This window comes from Rutilus rutilus (assembly GCF_951802725.1).
Source record: "Rutilus rutilus genome assembly, chromosome: 4".
NCBI lineage: Eukaryota > Metazoa > Chordata > Actinopteri > Cypriniformes > Leuciscidae > Rutilus > Rutilus rutilus.
Genome location: NC_140212.1, coordinates 10579884 through 10598442, shown reverse-complemented (window position 1 = coordinate 10598442; position 18559 = coordinate 10579884). Strand labels below are relative to the sequence as shown.

Here is an 18559-nt window from a genome sequence, read left to right as displayed (position 1 = left end):
TTGGGTCAAACCTGTTAATGCGCATGTTCATTCACAGTACAAATTAATCAAAGTTTTTATGAATGTATTTGACTATTGAATATATCACCCCGCCTTGTTGCCTAGTTATATTGCTTGGTGATTTTGTAACCGTTTAAAGGGATAGCTCAGTAAAAAAAGAAAATCTTTTTTGTTATGCATACAACTGTCCTATATTTTAAGTTGAGGTACAGATTTGTGAGGTACAGAAGTGGCTCTGCTGTCAGAAATGTCACGGTGAGATCTTTATTATCTCCAAAGGACCTTCTGGTAAACCTTTAGCTGCTTCTCTTGGGCTACAACAACATACACATCTCTCCTCGCTTCCACAACCTCACAATTCACCCTTAACACTATTAGCATTGTGCGCACTGAAGAAAATTAGGTTTAATCGCTTCAATTTAATGCTCATTTGGTTCAATTATCCGATTAGAAACCCTTGGAGCCCTCATCCAGCGTCTCAAAAGCATTTACCCACAATCCTCTGCTTCATAGTCGTCTACAGGGGCGTTATGCTCGTACTACAAAGCAGACCTGCGAATCACTTTTATTTGGCATTTATATTTCATCCAGGACGTCCACTGTGTCCGTGAAATGGCACCTCGTGTGTTTCAGATCCTCGCCCAATGCTGGAGGCTCGTTTAGATCTTTCTCGCTGGGAACATTAAGGTCGACATTCATTTTTCACAAAACCCTTTTTTCTGTGACAACAAATCATCAGTCTGAGAGAGGTCGTGCTAACAGGCATGCTAAATAGGGGTAATTTCCCTCCCATCTCTCCATTAGTCCATCGTGGAAAAAAAAACGAAGGCGTAATGAGCCGACCTCGTGTTAACGAACATCCCCAGACCCCCAGCGCAGACACACAAACCTAGAGCGTCTGTGATCTGACAGCGATCAGCGCTTCATTAGGACGTGGATGCGTGTGGGAGATGACAACGATTGCCCCGAGGATCTGCGAGAATTTCCTCTATTTTCTTTTTTTTCTTTAGCAGCATTCCCTTCTCGGTGTAGTCATGTCAAAACGGCAGGTAGACCTCTTAATTGATGTTGAGCATTATGAATCAGCGCCACAAATATTTTATAAAACACTTTCAAGTGGATTTTGGTGTTGCTATAGCCACATCTGCACTTGAGTGCATACAAAACGAGTTCAGTCTTATAATTAATTTACATTATGATTCTTGTTTCTCAGCTGGTAAAGCAACTAGCACAGAGAATCCCTTGAGGACACACATATAATATACAGCTTGAATGCATTAAGTCACTTTGGGGATAAAAGGAAATGTCTGACATCTGAAATGCATTGGGGGTCCAGGCTATGGAGGCTTAGTTCTCCTTTGGATGATAAAATGTATGATTTGTAGAGGTAAGGTGTAGTATCCATTTCTGAAATGGATCACAGAGCTGATATCCCATTTTTTGTATTATGCATGTGAATATCTCCATTTTGCCAATCAGTTGTATTTTCTCTCTCATTTTTTCGTTTTATTTTTCCTTTTCTGGATGCACCATTATCTTACATCATTCTTCTCTTGAATTGCCTTTACTTCCTTTCCCATTCTTCCTGCTTTTTTCATTCCTCCAGTTTATTATTTTTTGTGAGCATAATCAGACATCACTTTTACTTTTAGTCAGGTTGTTTTTTGGGGTGTTGTCAATGAATTAGCAATTGTAATGGAATTGATTACATAATGTGCAGATTCACTGTAAAAATAGGGCGCATTGCGGCACAATTTACTGTGTACGAATTTTTCCGTATTGTTTTTTTCCAGGTGTTTTACCTGTATTTTGAATCATGCGTTGCATTGTGTTGCAAAATAATTTACTGGATAATGTCCTGGCAGAAAATTACCAGTGCATTTTCTGTTTTTATTTTTTGCAGTGCAAATTATATTCAATCCGAACATTATATGTAGTTGGAAAAAATGTCAGATTACAACAGTTGCTAAGGTAGGACTGGTCAGAAAATTGATTTTTTTTTTTTCTTTTAGGAAAGGACTTGGCGAATGTTCAATTGCATGTTAAATTGACAACCCTAGAATTTTTATCCCATTTCTGTTTGTTTCCTTTGGGTTCCTCTTCCCTCATGTTTTCTCTTTATTTTCTGGTCAATTCCTCCTTACCTCCTCTCTCTGTCCGGTGTTGTGAGGGGTGTCTTCGCTCTGCTCTCTGCCCCTCTGTGAGGTATCCTACGTGATGGCAGTGTTGATAGGGACGCCCGTGTGCTGTTGGCCTGTGTTGCAGACGAGCAGGAGACCTCCGGCGCCATCATTTACACGGTGGAGCTGAAACGCTACGGCGGGCCGCTGGGCATCACAATCTCGGGCACCGAGGAGCCCTTCGACCCCATCATCATCTCCAGCCTCACTAAAGGCGGCCTGGCCGAGAGGTACGGCTCTGTTCGTGCTTTCAAGCCTGTCAACAGTTATGAAATATCACACTTAAGTTAAATATACATGTATATAGAGAGAGCTAATGTGTGTGATATCTTAAAAAGGAACTATCGTGCTTTTTTACATTTGAACTTTCTTTAGTGTGTGATGTTGCTGTTTGAGCAAGAAAAAGGTCTGCAAAATTATAAAGCAAAGTCCTCTCCAAAAGGACGGAGTTTACACCACAACTATACTGTAACAATAACGGCACAAAGAAAGAACCGATTTTTTTTTCTAGCTGATGAATGATAAACACATTGACAGCCAATCAGAATCCATTCTGCTTTAAGAGTTCAAACATTTAATCGGCAAATGACAAAACTGCAGTGCACGCTTAACTGAATGATATTGTGCGTTATGTGACACTTTTATGAAACACTCAAAATGGTTGAAAGGTTACAAAACATTGGTTGAGCCGACCAATCAGAGCACATTGTGCTTTTCGGAAGGAGGGGCTTCATAGAGACAGAAACTGAACAGTGTTGCTGACAGACTGGGAAGAGAGGTGCTGCAACAAAGTGAAAAATAAATTGTTGTTTTGTTTTGTTTTGAAGCATGAAAACCTATTCTAGTAGACACCAAAAACAAAATCAAGACTTTATAAAAAGGGCATAAAAGGTCATTTATATAAAAATATATATTATAAATAAAACTATATTATATAATTTGAATGCTAATTATATAATTATAAAAAAAAAAAAATATATATATATAAACATTTGAATTCTAAGTATAAAATGTAATTAGAAAATGTATACAAATGTTTCTTTCCTTTTCTCAGAAACTACTGAATATGTTAATGTGTTGCTGTAGACATTAATCCCAATTAAACATTTTAATCTATGGATAGCCCTAGTTAATTTGAATGAATGCATGTTTTCAACAAGAAAAAAAGGGCTTTTGAAATGATGAGTTGCTGTGCTCTTGTTTCCACAGGACTGGTGCCATCCACATTGGTGACCGCATACTGGCAATTAACAGCAACAGTTTGAAGGGCAAACCTCTCAGTGAGGCCATCCACCTGCTGCAGATGGCTGGAGAGTCCGTCACACTGAAGATCAAGAAGCAGGGAGAATGTGAGTGCTGACATGCAAGCTTACGAACCAAATGGCTTTTTTATATGTACACTACAAGTCAAATGTCTGAACACACTTCTCGTGATCCTTAAAGGGATACTCCACTTTTTTTGGAAATAGGCTCATTTTACAACTCCCCCAGAGTTAAACAGTTGAGTTTTACCATTTTCGAATCCATTCAGCCGATCTCCGGGTCTGGGGGTCCCACTTTTAGCATAGCTTAGCATAATGAAGGCGTAATGATATGACGCAGCACCTGATAATAGTCCCCAGCTCAGTAGCCTATTATCAGGCGGCATGCACTGCGTCATATCATTACGCCTGCTTCACCCATGGTACAGCAGCAAAGTTTCTTGATTATTACGCAGGAATGAGAGTATAGTTCCTAGCCATATCAGCCTAGAAAATCACAACTTTTCATTTTCCGTCGGTCTTAGTACACGATGTAACTACAGAAGAGTCAAGTTTTAAATAGGAAAAAATATCGAAACTCTTTGTTCATTTTTTTGAGAGAGATGCTAATGGTCTTGTCCGGTTCAATTCATTATGCTAAGCTATGCTAAAACTGGGACCCCCAGACCCGGAATTCGGCTGAATGGATTCGAAAACGGTAAAACTCAACTGTTTAAAGGTCCCGTTCTATGTGATCCCATGTTTCAAACTTTAGTTAGTGTGTAATGTTGTTGTTAGAGTATAAATAATATCTGTAAAATTATAAAGCTCAAAGTTCCATGCCAAGCGAGATATTTTATTTAACAGAAGTTGACTACAAAAAACGGCTGGATTGGACTACACCCCTCTACATCCTGCTTTAATGATGTCACTAGAACCGTAACCTCCGCCCACAGGAACACAGGCGTATTGATGGCGAAATGTCAACAGACGTGGTTGATGTTTATCTATAATCGGATACCGCAAAAGTTTAATTCGAAGTTGTTAGTTTGCTCTGTCCATTTCACCACGGACTGTTTTTCTAACCTGGAATAATATCAAGCAGACTTCTCTCAGCGTTTCATACTGACGAAGGGGACTATTTCAACTATATTCCAGCAAGCAGTAAGTAGTGATTTAATATGGAAGTAGCGATCACTCTTCACATCGTTCGTTTCTCTTAGTAGGATGAAAATAATCTTACTTAAACTGTGATTAATATACAGAAAGCGATCAAAGAACAATCCCTTTCCAATCGCCCAAGCTATCAATCACACAGCGCGAGTTTATCTGGACACTTGCCAAAACTCGTTATGAAATCAATGACGCTGTTACACTGCACAACGAAGCTCTTACTGTATTTATATGCCTCATGTTTGCATTGGTGAAATCATTAGTGATAGTGCAGAAACTGCGTTGCAATGATAAGATCTTTCACGCGATCAACAGACTGTCATCTGCTCAATGCTCATCACTGCAACCTTTTATGTGATGGTAATAGATCTAAATACTTAAAAAACTTCTCATGATTCGTTAATCCAGATAGCTGTAATAGTAAAAGTTTTCCAGGTAGTTCCACATGTAATGCCAGATATTTCATATGCAAGCATGTCAGCCAATCACAGCAGAGGGCGTTTACACTGAAGTCTCTCAGCAGACACGCCCCTTCAAACAGAGTGTTCAAACCAGGGAATGAAATCAGGCTAGGAAATATGCCTTTTATTTCTAAATTATAACAATTTTTGATCTAAAAAACATACTAACATTATAAGGGCACCCCTGGAAACATTATAAAATAATAAAAATAATCCATGGAATGGGACCTTTAACTCTGGGGGAGTTGTAAAATGAGCCTATTTCCAAAAAAAGTGGAGTATCCCTTTAAAACCTTCGAAGCCAAAGGCTTATGCTAAAATGCATAAGTTAGTTTTGTGTACAGATATAAATGGGTGCCTATGAACATCTTCACAAGAAAAGGGTATGTTTACACGACACCGTTTTCAACTGAGAACGTTTGTTTTGGCCGTTCGTTTGCACGAAAACGATACCTTTACCGTCTCCATGTAAACAATAAAAACGTGAATTTGTGAAAACGGTGCAAACGTTTTTAGTACATCGTTGTCGTGTAAACATACTCTGAATGTGTTTAATTGGTTTGTTTATTTATTTTAATTATTAATGTGTATTTATTTATTTTATCTAAATAGACGATTTGGAGTGGATAGTGAAGGAAATATATTTTATGTTTGTTTGTTTAACATTTTTGGTTACATTTTAATTATTATTTACTAATTGTAATTTTCTAAAAAACATTATTTTTCGTATTATATTTCCCAAACTTTTGATTGGCACATTCTTTGCTTTTATTTTCTCGTCACTCTTTCTCACACACATTACCTCCCACAGTACTGTACATCTTACTGTAGCTCCAAAATGCAATAAAGCTGCCTAGCCGTGAGTCATTAAAGCCTAAGGTCTACTTAGTTTTGTCTCCATCTATCATATACTGTAGACTGAAAGTAGACAAAGTAAAGTTCCTTATCCGAGAGCAAAAGATCAAATGAGCACTGATTTGTGAACCCAATATCCAGTAAAGTCTGGATCTCTCTGGTCTATTGACTGTGATCCGAGGGCTCAGACAATCATCGTCTTTATTTCGTTCTTTCCACAGTGCCAAGCCCGAAGCAGCCCTCGGTAACGGGTCGCATGAATGATCTGAGCGATATGGAGGACGAGGGTCAGACTGGGCAGAAACCTGTAAAACTCTCAGACATCTATTCCACCACCATCCCCAGTGTGGACAGCGCAGTGGAATCCTGGGATGGTTCTGCCATTGACGCCACCTTCAGCACCCAGGGTAAATTTGAGTGTGAGTGGTTATGTTTATTTTTTGTACTTTTCACAAAATGCAATTAGCATTTCTACCTTTCAGCTTTTAAATACGTTTTACTGCAGTAAATAAGTCCCAGTACCCTCTGGGCAAAATATAATTGGAGCTACATTATTTCAGAAAAGCGACAAGAACTGTCGCATTTGTTGAAATTTTCTGGCCAAAATTACTTTTGTAAATTGCTTCTGCCATTTAGAGTGTTCCAGGGGGCATTTCAGATTCTAATTGCAAACGAGAGCACGACATTTGCTTGAAAAGTTTCCGGAACATGTTATCATCTACCATTTCTGTAAGGTCTAAACTATTTCTTTTTCTTTGACCCAACCCTTTATTGATTATATATTTCTTCCTTTTATCTGTGTTGTTTTATAAATTTTAATCTATATTGAGCAATTTAATAATTTATATTTATTTAATTTGATTTATGGGAGGGTTACTGTGAGATTTAATTGAGTTTTCCATTCTCTTTGGACCAGCAGATATGTATTTACTCTAGTAATTATTTCAAGCAATCTGCATTGGGATATGTGTCTTTTATTAGGCCAGCTGGTGGTACAGTGATATGGAAAAATTGATTATTGTATTAAGTGGAAAATGAGTCCTAATGAGCGCTGGGATACACACGGCCATTTGGATAACTCGCCAGTAATGGGTTTGAATTGCAGTCAGCTCTCCTGACACTGAGGCCTCCTGGTCAAAACTAATCGCAATCATCGCTTGAATCGAGAATGCCAAGTAGGCACATCACACATTTCAATGTTTAATTCAGAGAAATGGTTTCTATTCATGTATGAATAATACATATGGGCATTACTCCCACGCTCATGTATATTAATGAAAATAGTTGCTGAAAAAACAATATGTTAATGGTCCACAAGGTTTAAGAAGACCATCTTAGTCTAGCATTTGTTGTCGAGTCATAGCCAATACTGTCTTAAACAGTCAGCGCGGCACTTCATCTTTAATACAAGAGATTTTGGCCAAATGAAAAAACTGAGCGTCCAAATATAACTACGGTAAACTATAATAACCTGTAAGTTGATGAAAACGTAATGTGATGCACTTACTTGTGCACTTACTAAATTCTCAGAAATTGGCTGGACAAAACCTAGAATGTGCCTTACATTTTTAAGTACAATCAACTTGGATGTTTAAGTCATTTCAACTTAAATTACCTTAAAATTACTTGAAAAATGAGTTGAATTGCTTTACTTGTTTTGATGAGTTAAAGCAAATGTAAAAACATATGTTGTCATAACTTATTGTTATATTCTTACATATCATATCATTTTTTTACAGTGTACTTTTGGAAATGCGAATGTAGTTACAAATATAATCTGAATCTAAATAAATTACCATCTGTCAGTGAGCGAAACTTTTTTCCTAATTCCCATTAATATCTGAATGTCATCAGTCATTTTTTATTTATAGAGATAATTAATTCATCCCAGTGCTGCTGACATACACCTCCTCAAAACCACCTTTCATCTTATGTTATTTTCCATGTCCCTCGCTCTGATGGGGTGGAAAGACACTTTCCGCTCATGTTAACAGGTTCATATGGTTGCTCTCCTTCCCTCAGGCAGCGCTACTCTCTTTCTCTCAGGGCTCCATACATAAATGAATCTCAGATGGTTGCAGAGATTCGGAAACCATTCGCAGGGAGCAGCAATCTGCCCCTTAAATTATGGATGATGTGGAAGAAGCATAAATTCAAGGTAGCTGGCAATCTATTGGCCCGTATGGGATTCAACTAGTAAACAGCTGTATCCGGAGATAAGGCAAAAGCTGACTCTGAACTTGATACCTGGAATGAAAAGTTAAAGAAATCATGTGTCTTGCGTCTAATAAGATTAATAGTCTACCTGCATGCAATATTCAATCTCGCAGAGTAAACCTTTTCTGTTGGGCTAAGCAGAAAGACTTACCAGACACGTGTGTCACTGTTTAGCAAGAATTTATGTTAATAAGTTAATAATAATAATAATTGTATGTGTATATATAAATAGATATTTACACACACACACACACACACAGATATACTGTATGTATATATATATATAGCAAATATTAATGTAATATATTTTTCTAAAATATTATTTTAAATATTTATAAATATTTGTTCTTTTATTTATTTATTTTATCCCAGAATGCACTAAATGTAGTTTATGTATAAAAAAATTCTATTATACCCATTTGATTTATTTGGCATATTTTGTACTCTTCCTACAGTTTGTAGTTAGTGGTATTGTTAATAAATCATTTCTATTGACTTTTGTAAAATTAACAAAATTTATGGCAAAAAAAGTTGAGAATTACTGGTATAGAAGTCACGAGTTACTCTTGAGTTATAGTTTTCTCTCTTGTTTTTTCAAGATAACGGTCTTATTTGTTGGGACCTTTAGAAAGCAAGGCATAAAAATAACAATGCAATATTATAATCTAAAATAACATGCTTTATAACAGTCATTATTTGTGACGTTTGGTGCCACTATGACCTCCTCGGCACTGTTTCCTTGCCTTGCGCATTAATTAGCATTGTGCACTTTACCATGCACAAGATTTCTCACAGCTTCTATTCCATACTGAAAAATCAGCGGACCATTTTAACTCTGTTTCAAGACATCGTTGCTGGTTTTGTTTGTCTTTTTCTGCACAGTGCGTATGAGCAACATCATTAGCATGCAGCTGCGCATGTGCAGTTTAGAGGGATATTAATTCCTGCATGTATCATCATTCATCATTTCCAAAACTTCTTTCCTTGAAAAAGGGACATAACTCTAAAATAGCTATCGAGAGTCTCATTAAGGATTCCTCCACCTTCTCGAGCCCTGAGGGGTGGACAAATCACAAGCAGTTAATCCTTATTGAGTTGCTGGTGAATCTTGAAACCCTGAGGCTATGCAAGCGATTTGCGGTGGTCGTCGAGGGAGAATCAGACCAAAGCGTATAAAACACAATGGCGTGACTCCCTCCGGAGATGAGTGTGTGAACACAGCTAGCATGTTGTTCTCCACTCTCCCTATAGTCCTCACCCTGCCCTCCAGCAGTCTTGAGCCAGATTAATGAGCGGAGCCTGGGAACCCGTGCATCCAGGAGCTCCTGCGCCGGTGTTGTGTGAGAGTGCAGCGTAATGCAGAAATGTACACTTTCTTCTGGGAAACATTTATTGCCACTGCTTTTTCTCTCATTTACAGTCAAATTGATTTCAGCAGGCTAATGTTGTGCGCAGGGTACAATAACACTTGCCAAATGCGAGTAACGTTGTGACCTCGCCAGTTGGCTTGCAACTGCAGCAGGAACAACATAATGCATTTTGTCAAATAACTTTAATTTATTTATAGTAATTATACTATGTTGGTTATTTTTATTTCAATGCAATCATTTACCTTGAATTTAGCTAAACTATATTCGTTTTTTTTCAATGGATTTAGGTATTTTAGCTAAACTGAATTTAGCATTATTTTTTGTTGTTAATGTTATCATCATCATGGTAACACTTTACAATAAGGTTCCCATTAGTTAACGCATTAATGCGCAATACAACGAACAATATTTTTTTACATGATTTATTAATCTGTTAATGCTAGCAAAAATACAACTGTTAATTGTTTGCTCGTTAGTTCACAGTGCATTAACAGATACAACTTTTGATTTTAATAATGCATTAGTAAATTATTTTGTTTCAATGGAATCATTTAGCTATTTAATCCAAACTACATTATTATTATTATTTTGATAATAAACATACAAAATACAATTTCAAGGCATGTAAGCAATATTTATGGATAGTACATTTTCTCAATTCACCCGCTGTTGGCAAAAGAGGCAAAAAAAAGTGAATTTTGGACTCTGGTTGTGTGTGTTTGTTTTAGCTCCCACGGGTTTCCAGGCATCGGGCTACAGTTTCCACAGCCATGAGTGGAGGAATGCCAAGCCCAGCCGGGGCAGCCTCTCCCCAGTCAACAGCAGCCGGCAGAGGAACAACATCCTGCCAGACTTCGGACTCGGTGTGGATGAATGGGACAGGCCAAGCGCTAGCGGGTACGTCAACGTACTGCCTGTAAACTATACTCGTCGTTTAAATTCACATTGCAGCATATATGACTGTGTGCTCAACCTCAAGTCGTTCCAAAACCATATGCTATTATTTTTTTTATGGAATATTCTTTTCTATAAGGGGAGAAACTAATCATACAGGTTTGGAATAACATACAATAATGGGGAAATTCATTTTCATTTTTGGGTGAAATATTAAGTATAGGCCACCAGGTTTATTAGATGGTTAATGTGATGTCTTGAATTCATTGGATGGATTCAATACTGCATTAGCAAAGTACACAAGACTTGAAAATAGATTAAACTTTTCTGTCATTGAAGACATTAATATTCCATGAAAGTTATTACCTCTTTATTTCCCTAGAAATGAAGTACTGAAGTGTCTATATCCATTGAATCATGGACTAGTTTAGTGCCAGCCTGTACAGAAAGGTATTGTGTGAAGGCAGGCAATGCCGCTTAATGTTTTGTTGACTTCTCAAATTCATTAAATTCTAAAGACAGTCTCGGAGGAGACCATCAGTACAATTTTTAAGAAGTGAACTGACTTTAATGTTCACATTAAGTGTGTCTTCTGTGTGAAATAGTCTTTGTTTCAACCTAAAATGTGACTCTCAGTCATAATATTAACTCAGCTGTGCGGTACATTTGCAGCACATTGTATTGTCAAAAAGGCTGTTACTGGAGCTTTGATCGATCGTTTTTGGGGTGATTCTACTTTATTCTTTGTTAGCTCGTGCTGTTGAATATTTGTAATTCAGATTCATTGTGCTGTAGATCAAAAGCTTAAAGGGCCCCTGTGTGCAGCAATGAAGCCAGCGGCTCTTAGGAAGAAAGAAGGCCTTTTTAAAGTATTTAGCTGACACTAGAGTTATGATCACCCTTTGAGGTTTTGTCTCAGGATTGTACAGTTTCCATTTAATGGTGACTGTGGGCTGCCTTAAAGTTGACCTCATTTACTTGGTTTCTTAATACACATCCCTGTGCCAATTTTTCCACAATCCAGTTCAAAATCAGGGGTGTAGGAATGACCTGAAAAGTGGACACATTATAAATCAGCCTGGCTCATGAATATTAATTATCTGGCATAACCTTCATCCAGTAGTTGTAATTGATTGGCTAAATAGCAGACGAGTGGGTACTAACCATGTTAGGATTACCACTTACCAATGGCGAATTTATTTATTTTATCAACGATTCAAATAGTTGGCACAGGCTTCGTTTTAGTGAAAAGGCAAAACAAAAAATATATAAATAATTAATTAATTAAAAAATATAATGATATTACCAACATTTTTGGGAGATAATTATATTTAAAAAATATATATAATTGATTATATTTTCTTTTTTTCTACTTTTTTAGTAGTTGCAGTGCCTCTATTTTTTGTTTCACTCATGTTTGTTTTTACACGTGTTATATTATGGATGTGTGAAAAATGGGGTTGTGAATGCCATTTCATGTTTGTCCATTTTAGGAACTATAACAGATCATCTGGAAAACATGTCTAAATCTCATATGGCCAATACAGAATAAAAAGAAATGCTCTGAGAAGAAACAACCTGTACTTTCATGCATTGTCTTTTCACATATTGTCAGCATTCTGCAGTCTGTATTTAAATCTGTACAATGCAAAACTTCCCCCATCTACTCCAACACATTTTTCTTTGTCGTTTGAGAGTGGTGGTGAAATGCTTTGTAGACGAAGGCGCTCAAAATGTGTTATGTACAGGATGTAAAAGCTAAAACGCCGCTGTTAAAAAGTGACAGACTGAGTGATCTGGTTTGACTCTATACCCATGCCGTTTTGTGTTATTGATTGAAGCTGATCTCCCATTACAGGGCATCCACGCTCCCCACCGGTTTAATCTCAGACAGCAGGTGAGGTTCAGTGCTGTGTGCCTGTTAACCTGCACTGCTTCCCCAAACCAATCCGGCCCTTTCACTTCATAACCCAAAGCCCCACAATCCACCAAGGACATCACCGCCTATCACAGTGTGTCCGTATGTGTCTCTCTTCAAGAGCCCCACCATAGCCTGCACAGATCATTGGTCGTCCCCTGCGTTCATCACTGTTACACCTGCCTGCTCATTGGCCGCCGTAGTTTTCACGTACTAGGCGGTTAAAGCGTCCCATTGTGTTTCAAACAGGTTTACAGTGGGGCACGATGGGACGGAGCCAGACCAGGAAGAGAACTTCTGGTCCCAAGCGCTCGAAGACCTGGAGACGTGCGGCCAATCCGGGATCTTGCGAGAACTTGAGGTAACTTGGGAAGAAAAATGCCATCCGTTTGTGTCCATTTCCCTCTCCCCACGTTCACCCTTTAGCTCTTTCCATTCATCAACCCCCCCCACCTACACAATCTTTTTTCAGTAGCATGCAGTACCAACCCTTGTTTTGTGTAACAGCTCCTTCTTTTTCCAGGACAAGCCAGACAGGCTTCTGAATAAGAGAAACCTGGCCATCTTGGTACCCCTTTCTTTCCTTTGGGCTTCTTCTTTGCTTGTAGCGCTGGCACCCAAGTGCTCTCGTCGTGCTAATGGGCTCAGTGTCTCTTGCTGGGGGCCTGCTTGAAAGGGGGTGGGGGGGGGAGGGATTCGCAGACAACCACTATTGGCATCCACTTCAGATCCTGGGGGTGCATTCAAAACGCATTTTGACGTGTTAAAGGGTGTCGTTCACCCGGATTCTGTCTTCATTTAGTCACAATTGTGTTGTTCCAAATCATAAATCTCTTTCACAATTATGTTAGGGATATGCATACTGAGTAATTTTGTAGCCAGATTTTTTATTTTAAATAAATAAATAAATAGTTGATTTTCATTTGAGTAATGTAAGTTCAAATATACTTTAAAACCAGGAAATTTCAAAACTGTAATTTCCAGGCCTGGAAAAAAAATCTATTATTTATTTAAATCATAGTGAATATATTTACTATTTTTTGCAGTTATACTCATTGGCCAGAAATTGCGCTTGTAAGTGCAAAATCTTTATCCAGTCACTGCAAACATGGGTTATTTTATTATTTATAAATGATTGTAGTATTTCATTTTTTTTTATTAGCTTTTATTTTTATATTCTAATGCTTAATGGTTTTCATTTTAATGCTTTTGAAAATATTTACAATATTTAAATATTTCTATTTTAGTTTTAGTAATTTTAGTTCTGCTTCAACATACTACTTTTATTTCATATATTTGCCAAGGCAACATTGAGGTAAGTTTAACTTTTACATCTAAAATGTATATTTTGTTTCAGCTTTATTACTGAAAGAAGGATAGTTTGTTTTAGTTAACAATAACAACACTACTGGAAATTCTCATTACATCAACAGTAATTTTCTTCAACTTCAAAAACCTATGTTTTTCTTTTGAATTGAATGGACTGAATAAATGGACAATATGCATTAATACTAACATGTTTTTGTAAAATAACGATTTAAAAAGCATTTGCACTCACTCTGAGCTCGCAAGGAAACCCATTTGAAAACTAGGTTGTCGTCATTAGACTAATGAACAAACTAGTCTATTTTAAGGCTATCACTGCTGTTGTTTCACATGTTGTTATTCAGAAAAACAAGTGGTGAAAATCTTTGCCTGTTAACAGCAAGGCCTGCTGTGAAGAAAATGTTCTCTGACGGCACAGGGACACACAGATATCGGTCTGAGCGTCTCATTGCGGTTTTCTTCCCACCATAAAGCAGATCCTCATCTTGTGGGATGCATGACTCTAACGAGAACCGAATATGCCAATAAGAATCGAAATATTGCCACACTTGGCTCTGCCTGAAAGTACACGGCAGCATCTCTCATCAACCTCGACACCAAGTATTCTCGCACACAACATGTTCAGCTGTAACAGTGACATTCAGGTGACAGATTTCATTAGTGCAAATTTCAAATAGTGTTTTTACTAGTCGACTTTTGGTCCCTCGTACAAAGCTATCGAAGACTTGGAATCATTTGTACTACCTTTATGATTCTTGTGTGTCATTTTTTGGATCTTAAAGGGATAGTTCACTTTGAAATTAATTTTTGATATGTTTTAGCTTACCTCAAGGGCATCCAAGATGTAGGTGTCTTTGTTTCCGCAGTAGTTTCAATTTTGATATTTTTAGGTCAAACCGTTCTTGTCTGTCAGTCATATAATGCAGGTCGATGGTCACTGTCTCAAAACACAAGCACAGAGTCCAAATTAAAACAATTCCCCATCGTCCAAATGAAACAGTTCCCCATCATAAGTACACATTGATGGCCTAAGACACGAAACGAGCGGTTTGTGTGAGAAAACGAACAGTATTTATATTGTTGTTATCTCTTGAAAACAGCACACGTCCAAATGATCTGACGGCGCTGGCGGGTATAGATGTATACACTAGATGTCGCCTTCGCTACTGCAGTTCATTGGAACGAAACCGTAGCCAAGGCGACATCTATGTATATATCTATACCCGCCCGCGCCGTCAGATCATTTGGACGTGTGCTGTTTTCAAGAGATAACAACAATATAAATACTGTTCGTTTTCTCACACAAACCGCTCGTTTCGTGTCTTAGGCCATCAATGTGTACTTATGATGGGGAACTGTTTCATTTGGACGATGGGGAATTGTTTTAATTTGGACTCTGTGCTTGTGTTTTGAGACAGTGACCATAGACCTGCATTATATGACTGACAGACAAGAACGGTTTGACCTAAAAATATCAAAATTGAAACTACTGCGGAAACAAAGACACCTACATCTTGGATGCCCTTGAGGTAAGCTAAAACATATCAAAAATTAATTTCAAAGTGAACTATCCCTTTAACTGTGTTCTACCATAAAATCCCTTTTCATGTGGAAGAATTAAGTCAAACAGGTTTGGAACAACATGAAGGTCTGTAAATAATGGCAGAATTTTTATTTTTGGGTGAACTATCCCTTTCAAGACAAAAAAAAAATAAAAAAAAATAAATAGACCTTCTTGGAAAATGGCTTTAGACTGCTGTTAATTGCATTTTATTTTTTGTCAGTCTCAGTCACAGTAGATAATATCTGCTGTCATGTCACACAATGGTGAATTTGACATGCTTTGTGGCTAGCCTTGAAACATTTCGTGAAAGCAGATTGATTTTCTTGCCTTTGCTTTATCAGGTACCTCGAGTTAAACCCAGACCGCAGGTAGACGTCAGTGCAGAGAAGCTTTTAGTAAGTTAGGGATCGCTTTGAAAGCTCTTCACTTTCCATCCCACTTGTCTGTGGAAACACGATAAAATCAAAAGCCTTTTACGCTGAATGTACCCTTTAGCCTCAATTGGATTCGATGAAAGTGTTTGCCTTTGGTTTGTGTCAGTAAAATGTACCATTGAGCTCGGAACGGCCCGAAAAAACATTGTGCGAAAAGTACACGTTTTCATTTTTCACATGCTGATTTGATCGAATGTTATGTCAAGGTGCATGATTACATGTCTGATCACTGGTTTAATAATTTTTTTACACTGCTTACCACAAATGCATCGGCTTAGAAGAGTTTTCTGTGTGGTCACCTGTCATTAACCTGGAATCTCCATTCCATGCAGTTTGAGTGAGATTCACACAAACTAGCAAATGACGGTGGATTGAAAGAACGAAGGCATGTGGGCTCATGCAAAGCATGATGGAAGAGCTGCAGCAAGGCTTTTGTTGTGAAAATATTTCAGTATTGTGTAGTAATGTCCCCGGTAAAAGTCTGAACCAGAACCAGGCTCTTTTTGAAGATCATCTTCAAAGGACTCCAAGAAACATCTAAAAAATGCCCACCGTTCATTGTTTAATCATTGCCATGGCTTGCCATGGTGGAAGTCAAAGCGGTTCAAACCACCCATTAGTGTGTAAAAATGCATGCTACTAAGAGTTTGTGTATCGGTGTCCATCAGCATTTTGCTTCTTATAACACACTAGACAGGAAGTGTAACACAAACTGTTAATGAAATGCTTAAAATGTCACCCTTTGTACTGTACACTTAATTTCACTGACAATTTCCATACAGTACCGTTCAAAAGTATGTGCTGGGTAAGATTTTATACAAATGTTTTTGAAAGTCGTCTCTCATGCTAACCAAGGCTGCATTCAGTTGATCAAAAAAAGTAATATATTTTAAAATCTGATTTACTCCAGATCCTTCAGAAATCATTCTAATATGCCTTTATGGTGCTCAAGATACATTTCTTATTATTATCAATGTTGAAAACACCTGTGCTGCTTAATACTTTTGTGGAAACGTTACATTTGTTTTCAGGATTCCTTAATGAAAAGAAAGTTCCAAAGAACAGCATTTATTTGAAATAGTAAAGACGTTTACAATGTTACAAAAGATTTCTGTCACTTTTGATCAATTTAATGCATCCTTGCTGAATTCATTTCTTTAAAAAAAGAAAGGCTATCTGATCCCAAACTTTTGAACGGTAGTGTATACTAAACTTTATATATAAAGTGTGTTTTGAGTGCATTTATCTGTATATAACCTTCTCATCACTTATATTTACTCGTATTCAGCTCAGTTCCTCATGGTTTTCCCTGTAGGCCACCATCATGTCGGGCAGCTCTTTAAGTCTAAACCACGATCCTGCGCCCACCCGAAGCCATCTGGGCCGTCAGGCCAGCTTTCAGGAACGTGGCAGCAACAAACCACAATACACACAGGCAAACCGCAGCAACACCCTGCCCATCGACGTTGGCAAAAAAGCTTTCTCCATGAGGAGAATGAAGCAGGAGATCAAAGACATGTCACCTACCCCAGTTGAGCTCCATAAGGTGGGAATACTGGTCTTTTGGTCATTTCTCGATTCAATTATCGTTATACAGCAGGTTTAATGTGTGTAACTGCTCCCACATTCCCAGATGAGTCTGTTGAAGGACTCAGACCTTGAGGACTTTGGGTTTAGTGTGTCTGATGGGGTCCTGGAGAAGGGGGTTTATGTTAACAATATCCGTCCGGGTGGCCCTGCTGAAATCGGAGGCCTGAAGCCATACGACAGACTGCTACAGGTGAGCCACTGTGATGCAGTCCCGATAAGTTATGGGACACCAAGTACATTAGAAATTGTTCCTCTAAATTAGATGAATTTTTTCTTGCTTTGTGCCACAGATAAACCACGTCCGGACTAGAGACTTTGACTGCTGCTTAGTGGTTCCTCTCATAGCAGAGTCCGGGAACAAACTGGATCTAGTCATAAGCCGGAACCCGGTTTCCTCGCTGACCTCAGAACTGAACCCGTTGTCCAATGACGAGGCTGTGAACTGGACTGACTCCGGGGACCCTCTCGAGCAGCCCGTTGCAGGGCTGGAGCAGGGCCAGCACAACTCCACGCTAGCGGGACTAGAGGACAGAGACCCCAACAAGACCTTATAGCAGAACTCCTCCAAGGTGCCTGCAATGGAGCGCTCCTCCTCATGGTGCTAAAGCAAACCCTCCCCTCCCTAAACGGCTCCCTCTAGTGGAGGAATACGAGGGGCTTGTTGTCCTTTAGCACACACCCAGTCCCTTTCCTAAGTCAGAGCATGAACCACCGTGACTGAGAGGTCCTTTCCTGACACGCTGGGTGTGTTTTTACCCTGTGAAAAAGGCGGCGAAGACCACACTGACCTCTTGGAAAACCAAATTGTGAGAAAAAAAAAAAAAAACCTGAAACAGTGCCATCCCTGATTTTTATTGCCAATAAACAAGAATAGTTTTAAGGACAAAAAAAAAAAAAAAAAAAGAAGCAAAAGATGCATAAAAGCAACACTGAGACTTTTACTTGTAATATCGGACTGGCCACTCTGTGATCGTCCGTGTTTGTGTGAGTTCGAGAGTGTGTGTGTGTGTGTGTGTGTGTCCCGAGACTTTATTTCACAAGCCTCCACGAAGTCTGTCAAAGTCCCACATCCGAAACGCAACCGTCGACCCTCCTATTTTTGTGATACTGAAACACAAGTGTGTGTATAGTGTATGTCCGTGTATTTCCTTCTATCTGATGCCAAGGTCAGAGCTGGTCCCTTTTCTTGCTCAACAAGAGAGGATAAAGCTGTGTGTAGGGGAAAAAAAATAATCAGCACAATGAATTCGGTAGCCATTTTTCAATTGTGACTGAATTTGGGTTATAGCCTAATGCATGAGACCTTTTAATAAACTATTTTGTAGTACTTCTGTCC

General features: G+C 38.4%; 1 protein-coding gene across 21 annotated transcripts in view; it reads left to right on the top strand.

The window, feature by feature from the left end:
* grip1 (glutamate receptor interacting protein 1) overlaps positions 1-18135 on the top strand; it is a 238433-nt gene extending 220298 nt beyond the window's left edge. For 4 of the 21 annotated variants that reach the window (XM_084407843.1, XM_084407839.1, XM_084407850.1 and 1 more), the window contains 9 exons: positions 2266-2410; positions 3390-3529; positions 6132-6329; positions 10226-10394; positions 12250-12288; positions 12559-12670; positions 16949-17179; positions 17267-17413; positions 17514-18135. In XM_084407843.1, the coding sequence (XP_084263969.1) occupies positions 2266-2410; positions 3390-3529; positions 6132-6329; positions 10226-10394; positions 12250-12288; positions 12559-12670; positions 16949-17179; positions 17267-17413; positions 17514-17777 (1445 nt within the window). In that variant the 3' untranslated portion in view covers positions 17778-18135. Of the gene's footprint in view, positions 1-2205; positions 2411-3389; positions 3530-6131; positions 6330-10225; positions 10395-12249; positions 12289-12558; positions 12671-16948; positions 17180-17266; positions 17414-17513 lie in introns of all 21 variants that reach the window. The other 17 variants (XM_084407844.1, XM_084407840.1, XM_084407851.1 and 14 more) reach the window with 7 other exon arrangements.
* The last annotated feature ends 424 nt before the right edge of the window (positions 18136-18559 follow it).